Here is a 23,503-nt window from a genome sequence, read left to right as displayed (position 1 = left end):
GGTCTTGAGGGTGAGGGCACATTATGTAGGTTATCAACAAAAAATAATTAAAATAAAAACTGTCTTACAAATAAATTTCTACAGAATAAGGACAGAAAAGTAAGTTTTGGCTTAATGCATGCAAAAATGCTCTCATTTGTACTGATAGCTGGTATACGAGCTAACTTTGAATACTGTTAGGAAAATCAAGTTCATGTTGTTATTTTCACATTTACTTTGTCAGAACGCAAAGTGAGAGAGAGAACAATTGTATGTAACTTCTTCCAATAACTCTTAGATGCAAGGCAGGAAGTGGGGAACAGAATAATTTGCCTTTTTTTTTTTTTTTAACTTCTTAGTAGGTAGAACAACTCAAACATAAAATGCACACAGCTGTATCTAAAAGAAAAATGCAAACACAACTTAACCATACTTTATTTGACTGCATCTTATTGAGACAGCTTGCACATTTCAAATCCCATTAAATCTCTCTCTCCAAAAGGATATGGGACAATAGAAGAAAATTATGCAGCAATATCCAGTCATCAAACAGCAGTCCAATATTTTGAGATACACGTGATACTTTATAGATACTCAACTCATATCTGACGTCCATATAATTTATGGTTATGTTTTTACAAACCTGAAAGCCCTGTAACAATATAGCACTCATTCTAGTGATGTCACGGTGCACTGAAAAGTAACTGATGCACTACCAATTTGCTTTTATCTATGCTCCTGGAAAGTGATGAACTTCATGATTTTTAGACACCATAATAAATATACACATCCAGTCTTATACATGTCAGCCAATACCATAACACAGGGCAAGGTAAAGTTAAAACATGTGACAAACAAACTTTACACAGATTTGTCAAGCAAATGGGGAGGGTACTTTGGGGAAGAGGCAGAAAATACTAAAACCAATATTTTAATAGTAACTTTTTTTTTTTTAATTTTGCTGGCTTCAGATTCGAAACTACTATCTGGTTTATGATCTGTGGACTTCTCTAGAGCAGTTTCATCCTCATGTAAGGGAAATTATAATCAGCCCACACATCAAAAATGGTAGTATACCCGTTAGCTTCTTTAATACTAACATATATAGCTTCACGGTAGCATGTATAAAAATGTTCAGCAGTACCAACTGCCAAACCAGTGTCAGTGGATAGTACAGTCAGTCTTAAAGAGGCAGCACCCCATTAAAAGAAAGTTGCACCAATTTTGCTCAGTTTTAGCCAAGTGAACTCACTCTATCAATTTCAAATGGAACCGTTTTACGATTATATAAGAAAGATGAACACCCAATATAAAAAATTCATTTGATGATACTTCGAGACTTAATTTTGGTGCTGGGTTATCAGCTACAGAAAATTTCAGTACACTTAAGTAAACAATTTTTGCACAGCCAATTAAAGATACAAGGTAGACAATGATATTCAACATATACCAGCTAAACAATACAACCACCATTTGACTTTTCAGTCACATGGCTAAGTTCATGTTTAAAATACCCAATTAAAACACCCAGTCAATTCAGCAAAATTGGCCAATTCTGGGTGAAAAGGTCAGTAGTGATGGTTTCACTGACAACCTGCCAAAAAATTAATGGCTGAGCTAAAAACCAAGCATGTATTTACTTTAGAACTGTCTTTATTAGTGAGTCAAGCAAATGTATGTTCATCAACAATCATTACCCATGAACCAGCAAATGGTTCATTACCCATGAACCAGCAAATCAAACGTAAGGTGGTAAGATAAAATTTGACAGTGAAAGTACTAACTATATACTTCGTTCAATTCCCTTCATATCAAGAATGACAGAAGCATCATTATAATTGATATTCCTCTAAGTGCTCGAGTCCAAATGAAGTTTGAGCAAAAACATACTCAAAACGGTCACCCTGAAAGCTGAGTATCGTGTGGTCTTCATATTTTTAATGTAACCAAGTATTCTGCCCATTAAACTTTCAAGAGCAATACAAAATGGAAAGAAAAAGTTTTTTGTTAAAAATAAGGAACTATTAATATAAATGATCCCATCAACAGGAAGATTTTATTTTCACCAAATTTATGAATCTTTATTTTAAAAGTACTTGTTACCATGTTCACTTTCAAGACACTACACTGAGCAAGGAGCAGCTTTCCTTTTAAAAAAAAGGCAACAAACTTTCCTGAAAGGGGGCTTTTACCAACTGTCAATGGAGGTAGGGTTTTTAAAAAATACAGTAATTATAGCCATAAAATAAAATTCAAACCAAATTCTAGAGCAGAAGAAAAGCATATGCAAATTAATGAAAAAACAATAGATTCCTACAAAACATTTTTCACAGAGAATGAATCTTTTTTTTTAAATGGGTACCTAGGTTTTCCAGTCAAATAAATTATCCATCACAGGTCTCTTAACTCAACTGAAAGCAATCAACTTTAAAATTTATTACACTGCACAGATTGGCTGAAACAAAATATAACTAATGAACATGGTGATGGCTATTAAGAAAACCCACAGAACTCATTCCAAAAAAAAATTTCCATGTCTCCCTTTTGTTTTCTGGGAACTAAGCAAAGTTCCCCCAAGAATTTGCACAAATAAATGAAAAGAAAATAAAATCAGTTTAAAACAGATACAGTGCACCTCGAAATTTATTTTCAACACCAAGAACCAAAAGCAAAGCATTTAAAGTGGAAGCAATGTGAATCCAAACCAAGTGGGAAAAAAGTTCCAACTACTTTGTAAAAGCTGTTCCTCACAGCTGAGCAATAATTTTGATTAAATAAAATCATACCAATTTACATTAATTTTTCTATTCTTTTCCAAAAATTCCCTCAAGCTCAAAAAAAGTGCATCTAAAACCCAGCAATTCCCGGCTTCATCAACTTTTCTCATCCCTTTTGAGTCATTTCTTAAAGATACTCCAAGTAGATTTAACTTGTAAGATAAGAAGGGACTTCTACAGTAAACCACTCTGTCACTCACCTGGAAAAAGTATCCAAATTATAAAAATCTGAAATAATTTATTATCAAATTTAGAATTTAAATAAAAACAAGTTTGCTTGCAAAGGCCTTAAAGAAAAGGAAAAGACAGCATGCATTCAAAAACTATAGAGATGAAGACAAATATACTTATCTACACAGGCACTGGCAGACGCAATTTGTTATCTTTACTCATTGTAAGACACACCCAACCCTACGTAACAATTTTTTAATTCACTAATCACTGAGGTACCAATATTCAAGAATGGAAAATTTAATATTGAAAAAATAAAACCTAAAATTGAAGTTTTTCCCCCACCCCCTCAGAAAAACTATGGCAGGTTTCATGTGAAATGTTAGTATATTCAGAGATTTTTACAATCTACATTGGCTTTTTTTAAGGAACAAAAATCATGTTCCACATCCTGGTTCTGCAATAAAATTATCACTGTGTAAATAATGTCAGCAGACTTTTCAAATGAACAAACAAATCTTGGCTATCAACTGGCACATCTTGTTGGTACCAAAAGAACTCTTTAAGTTTAAAACAATCTCTTTTAATTCAGAAGAAATGCGCCATGCCAAAGTGCAACAAATATTGTGCGACACTCAAATGAGACACTGACAGATAAGAGCTGCATGGAAATCACTAAATCCACCTGCAAAGCAATTCTGTACAAATTGCATTGCATGCAAAGGTCGAGTCTGCATGGTTGGAAAGGTGTTCCTTGATGTCAGTTTCTCAACGCAGCCACAATTTAAGTCGCAGTGCATCAACTCCATTTAAATAGTATCTGAACAGCCTCTTATCTCGAACAAAACCAAGATTTTCATAAAGTTTCAAAGCAGACTTATTCGTTATTTCTGTTTCCAAAACAACCTTCAAAATAAAAAGAGAAAACTAAGTTACAATTTTATATATTTGAAACTAATTTATAATTTCCTAATTTGACAAATCACTTATAAACAATATGATCACATATTTAAGAAAAACAAACTACATTTAATTGTTTTAAAACTGATGGTGAAAGCCATAAACACTAATGATGTACAGGAAGAATCCAGAAAAAGTGTCAGAACTGTAAAAGTTAATTATCGCTCAGGGCAAGGGAAGTGGGAGAACTGGGAACATCATCTTTTCTATTGATTTTTGTAAAATGTCCATGTACAGAGAAGCCTCGTGGACTACAGTTCATGGGATCAGAGAGTCAGACATGACTGAACGACTAACAAGTTCACTTCGGAATTCTTAGCAATGAGAAATATGTTTTATATTAAAATGATGATGAATTAGTTTCTTGTAAAGAAAAGTAGTGTGACAAAAAGATGAAGAAAAAAATCAACAATCAAAGGTTTAAGAAAATAAACCAGTACTTGAAACTATTCAAACTGACCTCCAACTCCTACATTCTCATTAATATGTCATTCTTTATCCTGGTGACAATTACCGCATTTATCTAGAGTCAAGACCAAAGTCTGCAAAGACCTTTTCAGGCCAAATGTGCCTACTGCCTGTTTCTGTAAAGTTTTATTGAAACACAGCCATGTCCACCAATCTACACAATGTTTTTGGCTGCTTTCTCAATATAACTGCAGATATCAGCAGTTGCACCAGAGACTTGTGGTCTGCAAAGCCTAAAATATTTACTATCAGGCCCTTTGCAGAGAAAGTTTGCCAAAACTAGATCAAAGATACCAACACTTAGCGTACCTGGAGTATTTGTTAAAACAGACTGCATCTCAACTCAAGTTTCTGAGTAGGTTTCGAGTGGTGCCCAAGGATCTGCATTTTTTAAAAAATTGCCAGGTGATGTTGATGCTGCTGGTAAGAGGACTACATTCTGAGAACCACTGTCCATACATTATGGATATCAATATAATATTAACAGAGGAATACAAGTATTAACTTCTATCTGCTGCTGCTATTAACTTCTATCTAGGTCTTCTTAAATACTACTGAACCAATGGCCCTGACAATGAAGACCTGACACTTTTGAATATTATGTGATGTTCTTCTACTTTACTTCTATATTCCTCTACCAAAGTATCCTCTAACCCATCCTCCCTATGTATCTTTTACATACATAGCTCTATTTGCCTTTCTATTGATTCTCAACCTATCTCACTGAGAATCAACACAGTGAGCCACAGTTACTGTTGGGATGTCATAACCCACTGGTGTTTAGAGTGGAAAAAAAGGGCAAAGTATAATTAAACAAAGGCCCAAGCAAAGCCCATGAATTTCTGTTCTATCACAAGCTATTAAAAAAAAACTGACAAGAATTCAAGCAACAGATATGAGAAAAAACTCATCATATTCAAAAAACTCATGACCAACTTCTCCACAGTTCTGCACATCAGTAACAAGATGTCCATCCATGAATGCCTCAAACCTAAAGCCTAGGAGTCATCTCTGTACCTCATTCCTCTCCACTCCCTTGCATATAATACTCCAAGCACTGTTTCAGTTTTATCTCTTAAATCTCTCTCAAATTGATCCTCTTCTTTCTGCCCCTGTTGATAACATTTTAGTCTAAGCTGCCATCAACTATTACCTCCTAGCTTTAAGGTCTCAAATTCTGAGTGATGCTCTTGTTAATCCCCTGCTTAAACCATTTATTGACTCCCTTTTGTCCTCAAGAAAGGGTACACAATCTAACAGTAATCTAAAGAGACCTGAAAGATCCATCAAGATATGGCCTCCACCTATCCTGCTATTAATAACTGGGCTTCCCAGGTGGTGCTAGCGGTAAAGAATCCTCCTGCCAATGCATGAGACACAAGAGAGGCAGGTGTGATCCCTGGGTTGGAAAGATCCTCTAGAAGAGGGAATGGCAACCCACTCCAGTATTCTTGCCTGGAAAATTCCAGGGACAGAGGAGCCTGGCAGGCTACAGTCCATGGGGCCGCAAAGAGTCGGACACAACTGAGCACACACACACAAGTGTGCTCTAGGTCCCCACCCCTTCCTCACCATGATCAACACTAAATTTGCAGTTTTTAGAACTCACCATTCATTTTTCCACCCTAGACCTTTCACATAAGCAGTTTTCTCTGTCTGGAAGAATGTTCTTCCCATTCTCCTATTCTTGCTTTTGGCTTTAGCATGTCACTTCCATACTGGGTAGAATGTCTCTTTCCCTTCAGACTTCCCACAGCACTCTGCACTGCTCCTCATTCACCTGCACGCTTGTCCTGTTTGATGAGCTATGACATCTTTCCCAGCTGGTGAGCTTAACAAAGACAGGGATCATGGGTACCTCGTTCACAGCCATCTCGTCTGCACCTAACATACTGCCTGACACACGGAAGGCTCCTAAACATTTGTTAATTATACACGTCCTTAGCACTTTTCATTGTATTACATATATTACACAAATACAAAACAAACAAATGTGCTGTCAAGCTTTTATTACTTTTTTTTTTGCTGTCAAGCTTTTAAATGACCAGAGTACTTTAAGAAAAAGTATTATCTTGAGGCAATTACCTATGCAAAAAAACTCATGAAGGCAAATCACACACTAAATCCAAATTCTAAAAAGATCTAAAAACAAGCAATTCACAGTTCAGGATCAAGGGAAGATGTTCCTAAGAAGGCCTTAAATAAAAGTTATATAGCAAGCAAACTGGTTTAAGGTGAGAATAAGAAGTCAACAACTACTCTTTGCTCTTAAAATACTATAATTTAACAGTGATGTATGCCAGTGATATATGCCATCAGTGATGTATGCCATCCTCCGTTTGGAACACTCCTGTTTGGATAATGCAATTTACCAATTTTGAACTATTCTCTTGAGTAATCCCTATAATTCTGTTTCAGGCCAGCACCTAATTACAGCTAAAATGTTAAATCAAAACAATTAATATGAGAAGCAATAAAACTGCAACAACTCAGAACTGATTTCACAGAAATGAAAAGGAGAGTGACAGTTTAAAAAAAATACTATTTATTGAAGGCTAAGTGCTACACGAAGCATTTCACATGCATTATGTCATATCACATGCATCTGACATAACGTGATTGTCTTCAAGAACCCTATGAAATAGATGTATCTCTAACTTATAAGGGAATGAAACTCAAGGTCACCAGTAGAACAAAAATAGACCCGAGACTGAAAATGTGAACTAGAACTTAATAGTATCCACTTTTCTGTAACTCTGATTGTTTCCAAAAGTAAAACAAAGCAGCAAATGGGAGGTCTACATAATAAAGGGAATCCAAGTTCATATTCATTAATACTTAGCAATCTAAAATATTCAAAACAGCTGAGGCTAACTACATAAATACACATTTGAGGTGTAACTTAAGAGCTGAATTCAGGTTTGTTAGCATTCTAACAGATTAATAAAATAAAGCCCAATTTATAACAAAACATTAAAGAGAGGACTAACACCCTAATTAAAATGAAAAGATTCTCTCAGCACCCTCACATTCTATGAACAAAGAAATCATGTATTATTTGACACAACAGAAAATTCCACAAAAAAGTAACTACTTTGTAACACTTAATTAGCGAGTTTTATAAATACACAAAAACAGAATTTGGGCTTATATTGCAAAATTTCCTATAAAATTATCTAGTCTGCATCATGGGAATACTTAATAGGAAGCCAAAGGTTATTTTAATGTTAAAGAAACTTGACCAAGTTGAATTCTAGTGAACAGAAAAAAAGGGTTACAGTGAAGTTCTACAGATTCTCTCAGGAACAAACCACCGTCAGGATGAGCCAAACCACTACAGTTTAGAAAGACTTTTTTAAAACTACTGGCTAGGAGTCCTGGAGGCAGGGCTGAATAAACAATTCTATTCTCTTCATAACATCCCTTTTAGATCACATCCCTTTACCATCACACTGCAGAGACAAAGAGACAGATTATGAAAAGTTAAATGACCTTCCTACAATCACACAACTATACTGATAGAAGATGTATCTAGAACTCAGGATTCTCATATCCAGTTCTTTAACTAGGCCAAACTACTCAACCAAAAATCCTTCTAGTTTAAATAATTCCATTTTACTCTGCTTTTCACCTGGCAGCCTCTGCCTCATAGATAAACTATGTTTCCAGTGAAAAAACTAAAAATGTTGAACATATAATTATTGAACACAAAAAACTTAAGTCATCTTGTACATTACCATAAAATGTATGTTATTTTGTTAACATGTAACAGGTTTATTATTGGTTACTTAAGTAATTCAGCCACTGTTGGTGGGAATGTAAACTGCTACAGTCATTATAGAAAAGAGTGTGCCGGTTCCTCAAAAAATTTAAAAAAGAACTATCACACAATTCAGCAATCACCCTTCTGGGTATATTACCAAAGGAAGTAAAATCAGGACCTCAAAAAGGTTCCCATGTTCATGATGGCATTATCACAATTTCTAAAATAAGGAAACAACTTAAACATCCAACAAATGGGTAAAGAAAAAGTTGGCTGTATCTTACACACAGACTACTTTTTTGGCCTTAAAAACAGAAATCCTGCCAGTGGGTCAACCATGGGTGAACCTGGAAGGCATACAGGAATATATCTTACACACACACACGGGTGAAGCTGGAGGGCATATATCTTACACACACACACACACACACACACACGGGCGAAGCTGGAGGGCATATATCTTACACACACACACACGGGCGAAGCTGGAGGGCATATATCTTACACACACACACACACAGGTGAAGCTGGATGGCATATATCTTATACACACACACGGGTGAAGCTGGAGGGCATATATCTTACACACCCACACACACACACACACGGGTGAAGCTGGAGGGCATATATCTTACACACACACACACACACGGTGAAGCTGGAGGGCATATATCTTACACACACACACACACACACACACGAGTGAAGCTGGAGGGCATATATCTTACACACACACACAGGTGAAGCTGGAGGGCATATATCTTTGAAAGGGCCTTACACACACACACACGGAGTGAAGCTGGAGGGCATATATCTTACAAACACACACACACGAGTGAAGCTGGAGGGCATATATCTTATACACACACACACACGGGTGAAGCTAGAGGGCATATATCTTACACACACACACACACACACATGCGTGAACCTGGAGGGCATGTATCTTACACACACACGGGTGAAGCTGGAGGGCATATATCTTACACACACACACACATGAGTGAAGCTGGAGGGCATATACCTTATACACACACACACACGGGTGAAGCTGGAGGGCATATATCTTACACACACACACAGGCGTGAAGCTGGAGGGCATATATCTTACACACACACACACAAGTGAACCTGGAGGGCATATATCTTACACACGCACACAGAATACATTTTGGCCTTAAAAACTGAAACCGTGCCAGTGGGACACCCATGGGTGAACCTAGAAGCCACTGCCCTAAGTGAATTGTCAAAACAGAAAGGTGAATACTTCATGAGCTTGCTTATATGTATAAACTAATGCAATCAAACTTAATAGAAGAGAGTGTGGACAGTGGCTGCCAGGGGCTGGGGAAAGGAGGAAATAAGATGTTGGTCAACTAACACACTGCACTCCTAAACTCCATTAAGAAATTTTGATTCCAATATATTTTCATCATTTATGAGTTAGTTCTGAATATTAATATGATGGTAACCATACCATAAATCTAAAAAATTTAAAAGTGCATAAAAGTAAATGGCCACATGTGGGTTCATTATTTTAGGTACACAAAAAAATTCATATATATGATCTGTATATACTCTTATTATTTCCCCTAATGTAAAACCAAACCAAAGAAGCTTGTCCTAGTAGCTACTAAACATTTGGCAGCCAGAGCACATAAGGAAGTAACCAAATTCAAGCCAGATTAGCAACATACATAATGCAATTCTTGTTTGTGAAGTAATGAATCTACCTGTTTCTTTTTTTTTGATGCTATAACTTTTTAGTCAGCTCCAAATATACAGAAAATGAAAAAAATCTTTCCTTAGACTGTTTAAACATGTCTAATTCTGATATAAACAGTTAGGAAAGTCATAGAATGGCAAAATGGAAAGATCTATCAGACCAGAAGGGTAATATTGTAATTTGGGCAAAAGCATGATTTACATTTCTACTGTGAAATGTACAGATCTACATTTCAACTAACCTCAGTTTAATTTATTCTGAATTTATCTTAAAACGACAAGTGGCAGCCAAAAGCAACATGACTCAAGGTCATAAATTCTGCAAACAGAAGGAAAGTAAAAATTGACTGGATGTGTACAATAAAGCTTCATAGAGATTTCCAAATGTATTTCTCTTAAAAGGCTCATAGATTAAAAAATCTCTAAGAATAAAAAAATAGCAGCACAACCTATGTAGTAGAAAATGTAATTTAAAACCCTTCCCAAATGTCTTTCTGGTAATTTGTCAAAGTTTCTTAACACTTAAGTTTCTTAACTTTAAGAGAAATGAAGGCTGGCCTAACCTAATGAAAGTAAAATCACAAGTTGGTTATTTTATAGTCTTGTATCCTTGGAAAATTATAGTTTCAAAGTTTTCCTCTGAACAATGAATTATATACAAGACTATTTTTATATAAAATTGCTTTTACCAAAAGGTATTTTAATAACTGGTTAACCCTGCAGATATATTTTTATGTGCAAAAAAAATAAGAAAAAGCTAGAAAGCTTAGACAGAAAGACAAGTTAAAAACTAATTACACAAATCAAAATTCAAAAGTTCCCCCCTCCCCCAAAAGAGGTATAGATAAGATGGTGAAGCACAGGACTAATCATTCAACCAATATTTATGAACCATGTACTCTATCACAAATGCTGTATACTAAGCATTAAAAATACAGCAGTAAATAAGAAATGGTATCTCTGCTCTGTGTCTAAGACAGACTCTGAACAAGTAAACGTAAGCACAGTAAGTATTACAGAAAGGGAGGTCATAAAAACCATGGAAGGTGCCAACTGATTCTGTCCAAATGGATCAAGGAAAACTTAAAAGAAGTTGTTGATGTTTGAGTTGGGTTTTAAAAGACTGAGACGTTTTTTAATAAGCAGGGGAAGACGAAGAAACTACTGGGTCTAGCAAATATAAAGTAGTTACACTGGAGTGGAGGGGAAAAAAACCAAACCAAACAGGATGAAATGGTAATATAAGGAAGTAGAACCAACAAACACACTACCATCAAAAGTTAGAATGGAAAAAGTGATAGAAGAGTTTGCTGCTTATGTGGTTTAAAACTCAATGAAAGGGGAAGGGAAAGCCTAATAAAGAGTAAACAAGAGTTCTGTCCCTTTCTACAGCAAATTCTTTATCTGGACAATATGGGACACAGATAACCAATCTTTTTAAGCCATAGAAGAGTACCCTAAACCAGAAGCAGAGCTATTTAAAATGCAAAAATCATACAACAGAAGTAAGTTCATGGAACTATTCCCATTTCATTCTAAGACTGAGTAAAACCCATTGCTTCAAGAGTAAGAAAAATAAATCAGAGTTAGAACCCTAGGCTCACAGTGAATAGTTCTACCATAAAATGTATCACTAATTCAGGACTTAACCTTGAAACTACAACAGTATAACCAAAATCTCATCATTCCTCAGAACTTTCAAAGAAAAACTAATACTATTTAAACATCTGATAAGTTAAGATAAAGCATACTACCTATCTCACAGGTAGAACTAGGATAAATCAGAAACAGCTATTCATAAGGAACATAATACTCCCTCCTTATAACATCTCTGTTCACTGGGAACCACATTACTCAGTAAAGGAGCAAAACATGGTCTTTTCATCCCAAAGATTTATACAAACTGTTGAACAGCTTTTGTGAAGCCCAACTTCTCTTCTTGATGAACCATCTAAGCCAACATAGCTATAGTCCATATTAGACCTACATTCATGAAAAAATTTATACTTAATTTTATACTCACATTTTAGTTACCAGTGATGTAAATAATCAGGGTTATGGCACCTATTACTTTTTGTGATTAAAAGCTGTGAATATGAGATCCTTCATCATGTGTGAATTTTCTTATTTGGGGTAAAATAATTAAATATCTGTAAATCCCAGGATGACTTCCCTGTGCTGTCCAATGTTTGTAGGCCTTCTGATACAACCACCATCTAATGGGATCTGTCAGGCTACAAACTACAGAAGTGGACAAGCAGTGTGAGAATAGTAACTCTGCAGTCCATCTGTACTGACACGGAATCCTGTTCGTGAGATACTGTTAAGTGGAAAAAGTAGTTATTACAGAGTAATAACTTGTGACTTCATTTGCATAAAAAAAAGTGTGAATATTTCAAGTGTGCTTAGAAAACGGGAAGATGCAAATTGCAAGATGAATAGTAGCTCCAAGTAGAACGATGAAGAGTTGAAGAGATGGGGGGGAAAGGGGACTTTGCATCCCAAACACACACACATATATAAAGGTTAATGCTTTGTGTATAAATTCTGTACCAAAAAAACCCACTTGAAAAAAAAAGTAACCAAAATAAGTTACTTAATGGCATCAGTCTGAGAAAAAAAATTACCTAACTTCAAGTACTTTGAGAACTCTCCAAGGCACATTTGCCCTCCAATAAAAAAGACAAGTGTTAGAAGTACTACTCACAAAATTACTAGCACAATACAACTCTGGTACTTCTTAGTCACCACTATTATATTAAAGATAACCATACATCCCTAGTTTATACTTATTTCCTTCCACATTATGTAATAGTAAATCTTAATATTCCCAACCATTGCCATTATTTATTGAGAACCTACCATATGTAAAGCGCAGTGCTGCAGCATACAAAGAAACTACCTGACATAAGGCTTTACAGACAAGTTGAAGAGAAAAGATGCTTTTATGTTAATATACAGGTAGTTCTGCATTTAAAAAGTGGTTGTCTTCCCCCCTCCAGCCTTATTATTTAATGCTGAAAGCTTTTTCAAATGTGAAATGTTTTTCATATTGGCTGATCGCTGACCCACAGGGGAAAAAAAAAATTATTATTTAGAGAGAAACCAAGGCCAATATGCAAGTACATTACAGTAAGGTTTATAATAAGAACTACCTTAAATGATTTGACTGATAACAAATTGGAGTTCTGAATACCAATTATTTATTGAAAATATCTAAAATTTTACCTTTATATTTTGACTTTAAATTTTAGCTCCTATTATCATCTTAAAATTTGTTATAGATCAAAGTTCATGTGTTTTTTAAATGGAATATAATTTTCAGCACAAGTTATATTTATATAATAATAGTCTGCAATGAAATTACAGTATGATTTACTTGGGATAGTTATATAAATACCCAGTAGAATATAGCCCAGGACAAAAGGTCTTAAACATTTAGGAAGACTTACCTCATCACAGTCTCCTTCAACCATAGCATATATAGCTTTCTTAACCAAGTTAGTACCTAGAATACAGAGCTGAGTATTAATGAAGTAAAAATGTAATTAGTTTCTTACAGATACCTAAATTATTTATGATTTACATTATATATTATAATATTTATAATTCTGAGAGGCCCAACAGAAACTATGCATAGCAATAAGTTTCCTTTTGAAAGACCTATCTCCTGATATATATCCTTTTCTCAGAGGTAAATGCTATTTTATTCCAAGAAAAAGGCAAGATACGGCCAGAACAACCCAGGAACTCCTTCAGCTGGCAAGAACTCACTGCGTGACCTCTAAACCAATCTTGCCAAAGACCATACAAGAACTGCTGTGACCCAAAGTGGGCCCAAGATACTGGGTTAGTTCCTACAAACCTTATAGTTTGGGCACTATAGTATGCCTGGGCACACCAGATGGTTTCAGTGCTGTGTCTATATTCTAGTTTAGAGCAGATATACTTAGTACATTAAAAGGAAAACAAATGCCAGATCTAATTTTAAGAGAAGGAATCCAAATTTTATAGGAACTCCCTTAAATTTTCAAATCATGTACACAAGCAAGCACCCATTACATGGGCCATACAAAACATGTTCAAGGGCCAAGATGCAATCCTCAAGGCACTGGTTTCTGCCCTCTGAAGTAGCCAGACAATTTGCCTATCATTTGCCATGAATCCTTATCAGCTCTTGTTAATACATCAAAGATGCAAACTTGGCTTATACAATAAGTCCAATTCATTAAAAATCTTAGTGGCAAACTGTAACACTGTAAGAAAAGTTGGTTAAACCTATTATGTATTAAGTAAACCTAATCATAATGACATCTCAGACTGTGCAAACCAGTCTTAAATTGAACAGAGCCACTCATATAGTGGCTCAGAGGTTAAAGTGTCTGCCTGCAATGTGGGAGACCTGGGTTCAATCCCTGGGTAGGGAAGATCCCTGGAGAAGGAAAAGGCAACCCACTCCAGTATCCTTGCCTGGAGAATCCCATGGACGGAGGAGCCTGGTGGGCTACAATCCACAGGGTCGCAAAGAGTCAGACACGACTGAGCGACTTCACTTTCACTCACAAGTAGCTTAAAAAAACAAAACTGTCAGTGAAAAAGGTACTAGTAATTACATACTGGTGGTTCAGTGGTAAAGAATCTGCCTGCAATGCAGGAGATCTGGGTTCAATTCCTGGGTGGGGAAGATCTCATGGATAAGGGAATGGCAACCCACTCCAGTATTCTTGTCTGGAGAATGCCATGGACAGAGGAGCCTGGCAGGCTACAGTCCATGGGGTTGCAAAGAGTTGAAATTACTGAGGCAACTTAGCATGCACGCACAGGCATCAAATCTTATTTCATGAATGCTTACTTAGCTTCAGAACATTTCAGAATTTGCCATGTTAAGACAAGAGCTTGTCTACCTGCTCCTACATTTTTGAACAAAGTCAGTAGGTCCGAGACTCTAGGACAGTGGTTCTTAAGTGGCTGACAACATAGACATCTGGGGAAATTTCAGCCCTACTTCTAACAGGACAAACAAGATTCTTAAGGGGAGGGGCCTAAGCATTTGTTTGTAAACCACCCAGATGATTCTAATGACCATTATAAACCATGAGTATAAGATTAACTGAAAATACCAGGAAAGGTAGCCCAGGAAGTTTGGGAATATCAGTAACAAACAATTCTGCTTTCTTCTGGACCTCCCCGAATTGCTAATATAATGTTTGGTGATTAGTACGAAATAATGGTAATTTCTCCATAATGTTGCCTTGATTGAAGACCGTTGAACCCATAACCCAAGTACAGACTTGAGCACTGTTATCAAGCACCCTAATAATGCTATTAATAACTGTAGAACTCAATACAATACAGTTTGAATGTGACCAAAAAAATGTTTGGAGGTGAAAACTGATCACCTAGTAATTGTTAGAAAGATAATCTCTCAAATAATTAAACAGTAATAAAGGAAACAATTCATTTTAAAAACATTTTGAAAATATTTTGAAACAAAAGCAATCAATAGTCTTCTCTCAGCTTCATGCTCATTTCTACATACTATTTACATTTAAGTCGTCTGCTTCTTAAAAAAATGAAAATAATTTAGGCATTCTTTTTTTGACATAATATTTTTCTTACCAATGCCATTTCTCCTGTATTTGGAATCCACGGCTAACATGGCTATATAACCTCTGCGGAACATCTTTTTGTGCATATCCAACTTGCAAACGATGGCACCTACACACTCCTCCCCTACCATGGCCTTAAAAATAAACAAACAGTTACAAAGAATACATTGCCATTAAGTACTGCACAATTACCCAGGAAAAGAGCAACCAACCACTGGTCAGTGTTTTTGGAGGAGGAAGAAATAATGAGAATTTTAGCGACAGCAACCACATAAATTTCAGAAATCTAAATCCCAGTCTACGGCCATACCACCCTGAACGCGCCCGATCTCGTCTGATCTCGGAAGCTAAGCAGGGTCGGGCCTGGTTAGTACTTGGATGGGAGAAATCTAAATCCCAGAACTCCTTCAAATGTTCTAGTTTCAAAATCTTTCTACATTCTTTACAACATGAATTTCTTACACTCATTATTAAAGCCTATCATTATATAGGGTGAATATAAATTTCCACATGATAAACATTCAAGTACTTTATAAGAGGCACTTATAATCAGTTGCAATAAAGACCTATATGTTTAAGATTTGAGAAAGAGGAGACCTGAAAATAATTTTTTTAAGAAAAAGTCTTTTCATTAGATATTATAGTGTGAAACTTATCAACAAATTTATACAACAAATTTATATTTAATCATGATGAAGTTTTAGCAAAGGACAGATAGAAGACATTCATACCTGAATAGAAGAGTTAGATTTTGATTAGGAAAATAAAAAACCTAAAAGATTTTCAGAAAAAGGATTCTTTTTAAGGTATTCCCTAGATCCTACTCAGCAGTTTTGTTATTGAGGGACTATAAAAACTAGATATATGATGGTCTCATTTTTAGGATCTCCTGACAGTGTGAGTCATTACCGTAAAGCTCATAGAATATCTGAAACTCAAAAGTTTCATATTAAAGTAAAAGCTTAATTTTTACAGAGCTTCCTATTTCAATAAAAATGTACAGTCTTCCAGACAGAGATTATATATTAAATAAAAGCTAATCAGCCTCCATTCTCACTAAAAGTGCCAGTATCACCAATGAAAATATGCTTTTCCAGCATTCCATCCCTGACAAGAAGTTCCAGTTAAATACTATATTTTGGTAAATGTAAAAGGGCAACAGATCCAATTGTTTAATATGTCAGATAGAAATACCGTGCTTATATAAAGAGCCCTCGTTTTAATAAAAAATGAAAGTTTCAAATCATCTCTAAATAAAATTAATTTTTCAGAAATGATTTCAACAACAAAAACCAGGAATGGGTTAAAAAAAAATCAATAAGCAAAGCCCAACATATACTTAATACTTCTTTTATCTTGAATTTGTTATGACTTGTTTTTAGTTCATCATTCTGTAAATTGATTAAAAAGCCTTTTTTCCAACTGCGGAGAAATCTTTAGGCAAGATAATTCTAATCCATTTCACGCAAGCCTAAACTAGGTCAGAAAAATTCTTTTGAAGGGATATCAATTTTATTTATTTAATTGAAGTAGTTGATTTATTTTAATTGCAGCTGATTTACTTTGAAAGAATATTAAATTCAACAATTCACATTAATTCATTTCTGTTTTATCAACACAATGCAAAATTACTTGGGGCCAGTAAACCTCTAAAATTGTTATTGCTATTTTTATTCATGATAAATCAATTTGGCTCTTTCAAAATTCTTTTGGAAAATAAAATTTTTTTCTGTACTAAATACTGAAATATATACAAAAGTTGCCTGTTTGAACAGCATTTTCTGACTTGGATAAAACTTACTTCAAATATATGTGTGTGTGGTGTCTGTCTGTATATGTCAGAGATGAGATGGTACATTAAAGAAAATTTGGCCTGACCTCATAAGCTAGGGGAAATGGAAATCTACACAAATCTATGATACAAAATTGTAGGACACTTAGATTTCACAGTTAATAAACCATTCAAAAGAGGAAAAATTAAAACCACTAGCACACAACTAGACAATACTTTCAAACTGGATAGCCATTTCAAACAAATCTTCTTTGTCCTCTGACCAAGAAAGTAATTAGCAAAGTATCATATGAGTTCACTCTTGGGCTAGGTTGATTTCTTAAGAATCAAGAATCTGAAGGAAAAAAAAATCAAACTGTAAACATCATTTAAAAATAAAAGTCCAATATATGATACATAGTTACTAATAAGATGTTGGTACTGAGGAAGGTTAATGCTGTATTTTCTCCTGACAAACTGTTGATGAATATACACACAAAAATCAATAAACTGCATGTCAATTTTTCCAGGAAAAAAGCTTTGTATCTACATTTGGAACTCTTGCTATTAAAATGTGTTCATTTTTTTCAAGGATGAGAACTGAAAAATTCCAGGCAAGATTAAAATTTAACTCTAAAACGTCAAATGCTTATCAATCTATGGAACTTGAAAAACATAAGTTGTGTGAAATAGATTCCCAAATTCCAGAATACCACAAACAGCAAAATAGAAGAAGCTGGAAACTTAAATTTAGAACAAATAACAGAAGTACTACAGAATACCGCTGGTAAGAAGTTCAAAAAGGCACCAACAACTGAAAATACCATGAACTCAAAAGAGAGGTAAATTAGCTAAGAAAAGAGAAAATGATAGTGCCTCCTATTTGTACAGTACCATACTTTCACATTATAATTATTAGGAAACTCATTAAAAACCATCATTTTTGTTAGTCAAATATGGTCAAGGATTGGTGATTTTCTAAGGAACAACCTTACATACTCCATTTGATCCACTGCAGGTTACTTAAGGAAACCAGGAATATTCTGGAGACTTCTAGTCTCTTGAACTTGATGTTCGCAAGGACAACTATTCCTTGGCGAAGCATAACTTGGGACACAGGATCTTGGCTGAATTAGTCAAAAGAGTATGTCATTTCTCAAGTTCTTAGCTGTTTTCATTATGAGAGGCCAGGAGACCTGGGTTCCAGCTTTATATCTCTGGACACAAAATATCTGGAGACTTGAACATTTCAAGTCTCTCTGGTCTTTCATTTTTTTCATTAAAAAAAAAAAAAAAAGAGGCTGAACTTAGATTATATCTGGGATCCTTTATAGTTTTTAAATGGTATGACTTGAAATAAACATACATTTATACTTGTTTTAAGTTAGTTCTCATGAGAAATTAAAAATTTTTTAATTCCAATATAAAGGCCCCAGTTCCAAATGGTCTGACTGTTTAATCATTGTTTTATGTTCAATACTCCAGTTTCACACTTGCATTAGTAAATCTTACAGGTCAACTACTGTGTATATCACTATTTCTACATAGTCAGAATTTAATGTTAAACAAATTAGCTATTAAGGGTTAAAGTTCAATTAGCTGGTGAACTGGGAGGAGTGTATGTATAATCAAACTAAAGTTTACTAACATTCAGTTTATCAGTCTAAAATGGCAGACAAGTTGAGGTAATACCAGAACTCAAAAGTTGACTATCACACATACACAACTATCTTCTGGAATTAACAAAAATACACACACACACCATTTCAATTTAAAGTGTAACTAAACTGTATGCTTTTGTGAGTTACTTACAATCAATCTACAATCTTTAGCACTTATAATGGGATTTGATAATGACATTTATAATGTTATGAAAACCATTTTCCCATATTCATTGACACAGACATGCCTTAGAACTTCTACTTTGATGCAACAGTTAGAATCCTGTACAAGTAGCTTTGTAGAATATAAAATAGCTCCCAGCTTAAACAAACATACTACACTGAAGTTTAGCGAAGTGAATGCAGAAAACAGCACAACTACCATTACAACAATTACAGAGGTTACATTTTCAGATTACCACCAAGCTACGGAATCAAAAAGACAGATTTCTAAAGTATGGTCAGAGCATTTTACAAGCAATTAACAAGTGAAAGTAAGTCAATTCTAAACAATAAATAATGGTAGTGGCTTTTCCCTTCACATATCATAAAACACTCATTAAAAGCATGTTGCCTTTCTTCAATAAAATTCAATGGAAACAACATGCTGTGAGCACATGATACAAAGCACATACCTGTAGTCGATATTTAGGTGAAAGATTTCATACAGACTGAAACTGGTCAATATTATTGGGAAACTATCGGTACTACCAGTACTATGTAAGTTAAAATATATATACATATTCAGCTTGTTTGGTAAGCCAATTCTTTATTACTCAGATGTAAGTAAAAAATTTGTCAATTATATTTCACACAAGCCAGCATTAGTACTAGCATTTAGACATACCTGTGACCAACTTCTTAAAAAAAAATTATAGATTAGTAACAATTTCACACTTAGTTTCCTACACTCCCAAAAAGGGTATTTTGCTCAAGTTTCGGGAGTCTTTTTCAACCACCAGAAGTGTTAGTATCGCCTTCTGCAACTCTGCACCAGAAAGCAGGCTGGCTACAACTGCTAATTGTCCTGTTGAAGTAAAAGGAAACAATCTCCGTAATTACGGAATATGCTTGTAAGATTTAATTCTCCAATGTGGCCACAGCAAGTTTACCGACAATCATGTTCACCAAAACATGTTTATGCATACACTCTTCCCTGATTATGGCTGTAATTGAGAGATTAATAATGCCTGTATCTGAACAGAACCATGCGCAAATTAAATGATTGCAAAGTGCTTTGAGGATGAGGGAGGATAATTAAAGACAGTTAAACATGATGATAAGCTAGTGTAAACAGGATACGAGACCCCCAACATGCATTATACTAGCTTACTGCATTTACATCAGTATCAAGTTGACCCGGATCACGAAGTCTTACCTTTCATACTGTTTCATTAAATACGTAGGAGTGTATACACGCACTTTACATCATGTATAATACTATGAAATGCAGAATACATACATTGACATTCCAGCCCTCACACTCCCTGCCCCGCACGGCCTGGATCTCTGCCGGGTTCACCCGTTTTTCATTCCATCCACTTACCAAGAAGCACAGCTGTGGCCAGTTGTGGATAAAATATCTATAGGTATATATGGAGTAGGGTTCAGACAGATCTTTGGTGATCAGTCTCATGATATCGGGCATTTGTAGCTCGGATTCATATCGGACGTAACGTATCGTCCGATCCTCCCCCGGCTCAACCTCCCGGCCTGAGGGGCTCCTTAAACTGCAGCCTGCGGTCAGGGATGAAGCCAGCAGCCGCACCTGCTCGTCTTCCTCCTCCTCCTCCTGCTCCGTGCCCTCCGCCAGTCCATTGCGGGCCGCCGCGGGATCGCTCGCCGCCGCTGCCTCTGCCGGGCTGGGGAGCGCAGTTCTTGCATTACTGGGGAGGCAGTGAGGGGGGCTCTCGCCCGAGTGTACCCCGGCTCCTTTTGTTGCAGTCGCTCTGGGGCCCCCGTCGGGGGTGGCCGCGATCGTGGCCGCCTCGGCCGAGCTCAAAACCTTGCTCTTGAGGGAGGCGGCCGCCCGGAGGTGCCGCAGTTCGGGGTTGATCAATCCGTTGAGCTGCAGCTGCTCCTGCGGCGGCTGAGGGCAGCGGAGGCACGGATGCCCCTTGGCCGCCGCCTCGCCGCCCGCCGGGCTCCCGCCGCAGCAGCCGCCTTCGTGCTCCTCGTCGTCCTCCTCGTCCTCGCTGCAGCAGGCGAGGGCGGCCCCCGCCGAGAAAGGACAGCGGGGCTCGGCCGCCGCCGAGGCCGGAGGTGCTGGTGGTGGGAGGAGGCTGCTAGGCCCAGGCGGTACCTCCGCCATCCTAGAGGCGACACAGACCGAGAGGGGAGGCCATGAGACCCGGCGGACGAGCGCGGAGCAGAGGAAGCCGAGGGCAGGGGGCGGCGGGAGTAGGGGGGGAAACAAAGGCAGAAACCGTCCCTAACAGAGCTGGCCCCCCAATTCCGCGCCACCCCCCGCCCCGTCTCTTCAGCGCCGCCCAGCTGCTCAGCCGGCCACCGTCCCCGTCCGCCCGCGCCCATCCGCCAGCCCTGTCACCCGCGGCCCCTCCCCGTCCCCTCCGCGCGGCTCACCCCGCACAGGTCCCCGCCGCCACTGCCGCCACTCCTCTTCCTCCTCAGCCGCCGCCGCCTCCCTCGCCGCCGCGGCTGCCTCCGCCGCCGCCAAGACTCACACTCAGCCGCCGTCGCCGTAAAGCGCCTCGGCTGTTACCCCGGGTAAAGTTTCCTGGGCCTGGCTTTACGACACTTCCCTGCCTGCCGGCTGCCGGGCCGAGGGAAAGGGGCGTGGAGGGAGGTGACCTGTGAAGGGGAGGGGCGAAGGTGTCTCCCGCGGCCCCGTGGCGGCTGCGTGCTGGTGGGTGGGGCTGTAGGGCAGGGAAGTTGCAGAGGGCTTGGGAGTCACCAGCCCTTAACCCACTATCTTCGGCCTTGCGGGCTGCTCGGCCCTCCGACCTTGCAGCTCGGAGCCCGAGAAGGATGGGCCAGACAGGCGCTCCCACGAAGCTGCCGCAAAGCCCGCCCACTCTGGGCCTGCTCCCCCGGCCTTGGACCAGTCTCCTAAAAATGCTTTTCCTCAGCTGTACTACGTTTAACCTTTGCTCTGACCGGGGGTAGGGGGAGGGTTACCCGTGTCCCTTAAAAATGGAGCAATCAGGAGAGGAAAAATCCCCGAAAAGGAGAGAAAGTTTAAACTGTGAAAAATATGGGATGACTGATGAAACCTGGTTCGTTCGCAACGTGAATTTAGTCTTTGCCTCTTCGAGACAAGAGAAAGTTGACAGGTAGAACTTTTCCTCTCTCCTCCTTGCTTTATCCCTTTCACCCAGCCCTGGAAGATTGGAAGTAAATGGGATTAACAGGTGTTCGGCAGCTGTAAACACACCTGGGGAAGAATTAGAGATGTTGAAAGAGAATGACAATGGCTAAGAAGCACATTCCTAAACTTGTAAACCGAATGGTGATAGGTGAGAAGCACCGGCCAAGAGGTGTCCTGAACCTGCCTCCGCTCCGCTCTGCCCCCTCTGCCAAGTGATCTGCCAGTGCGGACGCAGAGGGAAAAGAACTGCCCCCAGCGCCAGAGCGCTAGGCTCTGCTCTCTGGGCTCTGGTCCACAGCCGCGATGTTCAGTCCTAAGTTCAGTTCTAAGAGGAGCGCAGGTAGTGTGACGCACCAGCACACGGAGCAAGTTAAGTTTTTTAAGCTGAAAGTAGTGCTGGGCACATGTGCAATAGATGAATATTTTCAGAGATATAATTCTCTGACTGTAATTTTTGCCATAATCTAAACTAAAAAAATAGGATACGGTGTGGCATAGCTGTTGGATAAAATTGTTAGGTTCCCTGTCACTAAAGATGTTAAAGAAAAACTCTCACCTATCTAGAAGGACAAGGGCTTCCCAGGTGGCTCAGTGGTAAAGAACCCACCTGTCAATGTAGGACAGGTGGGCTCAATCCCAGGACTGGGAAGATCCACTGGAGAAGGAAATGGCAACCCTCTGCAGTATTCTGGCCTGAGAAATCCCATGGACAGAGGGGCCTGGTGGACTAGTCTGGTAGGAGTCACAAAAAAGAAACGACTCAGAGACTAAACAACAACAATCTAGGTCAACCTATAGTGATAATAATAACAATAACATAATGTGTTACTTGGGCTAGGCACTGTCCTAAATATATTATGTGTATTTATTAACTCTTTTATTGGTTTGTATAGGAATACATTTATAGGGTTTCCCTGGTGATGCAGTGATTAAGAATCCACCTTCCAACACAGGGGATCTTGGTTCCATTCTTGGTCAGGGAAATAGGATCCCACGTGCTAAGGGGCAACTAAGCCCTCCTGCCTCAACTAGAGAGAAGCCCAGGCACCATGATGAAGGTCTGGTGTGCCACAACTAAGACCCAACACAGCAAAATAATAAACATGTCTTTTTTGAAAAGAAATATATATGTGGACAAATAGACACGCAGAAACTTATTTATTTTAGCCTTGTCTATAGTAGGAATGGTGGTGGTGATGGTTTAGTCACTAAGTTGTGTCCGACTTTTGTGACCCCATGGACTGTAGCCCGCCAGGCTCCTCTGGCCATGGGATTTTCCAGGCAGAAATAC

The 23,503-nt window shown here is 38.0% G+C and overlaps 1 protein-coding gene across 1 annotated transcript; it reads right to left on the bottom strand.

The window, feature by feature from the left end:
• Window positions 1-390: 390 nt before the first annotated feature.
• NAA30 (N-alpha-acetyltransferase 30, NatC catalytic subunit) lies at window positions 391-21,629 on the bottom strand. The gene is made up of 5 exons (XM_043472179.1): window positions 21,468-21,629; window positions 20,431-21,196; window positions 15,463-15,586; window positions 13,296-13,351; window positions 391-3,833 (listed from the first exon to the last, which is right to left on the bottom strand). The coding sequence occupies exons 2-5, from the start codon at window positions 21,193-21,195 to the stop codon at window positions 3,696-3,698; spliced, it is 1,083 nt and encodes a 360-aa protein (XP_043328114.1). The 5' UTR covers window position 21,196; window positions 21,468-21,629; the 3' UTR covers window positions 391-3,695.
• Window positions 21,630-23,503: the final 1,874 nt, after the last annotated feature.

The sequence above is a fragment of the Cervus canadensis genome, chromosome 6 (genome assembly GCF_019320065.1).
Source record: "Cervus canadensis isolate Bull #8, Minnesota chromosome 6, ASM1932006v1, whole genome shotgun sequence".
Classification (NCBI taxonomy): domain Eukaryota; kingdom Metazoa; phylum Chordata; class Mammalia; order Artiodactyla; family Cervidae; genus Cervus; species Cervus canadensis.
Note: the sequence above shows the minus strand (reverse complement) of the source record. Positions and strands in the feature narration are given on the sequence as shown.

Excerpts from the sequence above, each read along its gene's own strand:
- NAA30 (XM_043472179.1), bottom strand. The coding sequence starts at position 21,195 with ATGGCGGAGGTACCGCCTGGGCCTAGCAGCCTCCTCCCACCACCAGCA. Across the intron at positions 15,587-20,430 it reads GGCCACAGCTGTGCTTCTTG|GCCATGGTAGGGGAGGAGTG; the intron begins GTAAGTGGATGG and ends TTTATTTTTAAG. Across the intron at positions 3,834-13,295 it reads TTGAAGGAGACTGTGATGAG|GTTGTTTTGGAAACAGAAAT; the intron begins GTAAGTCTTCCT and ends TTTATTTTGAAG.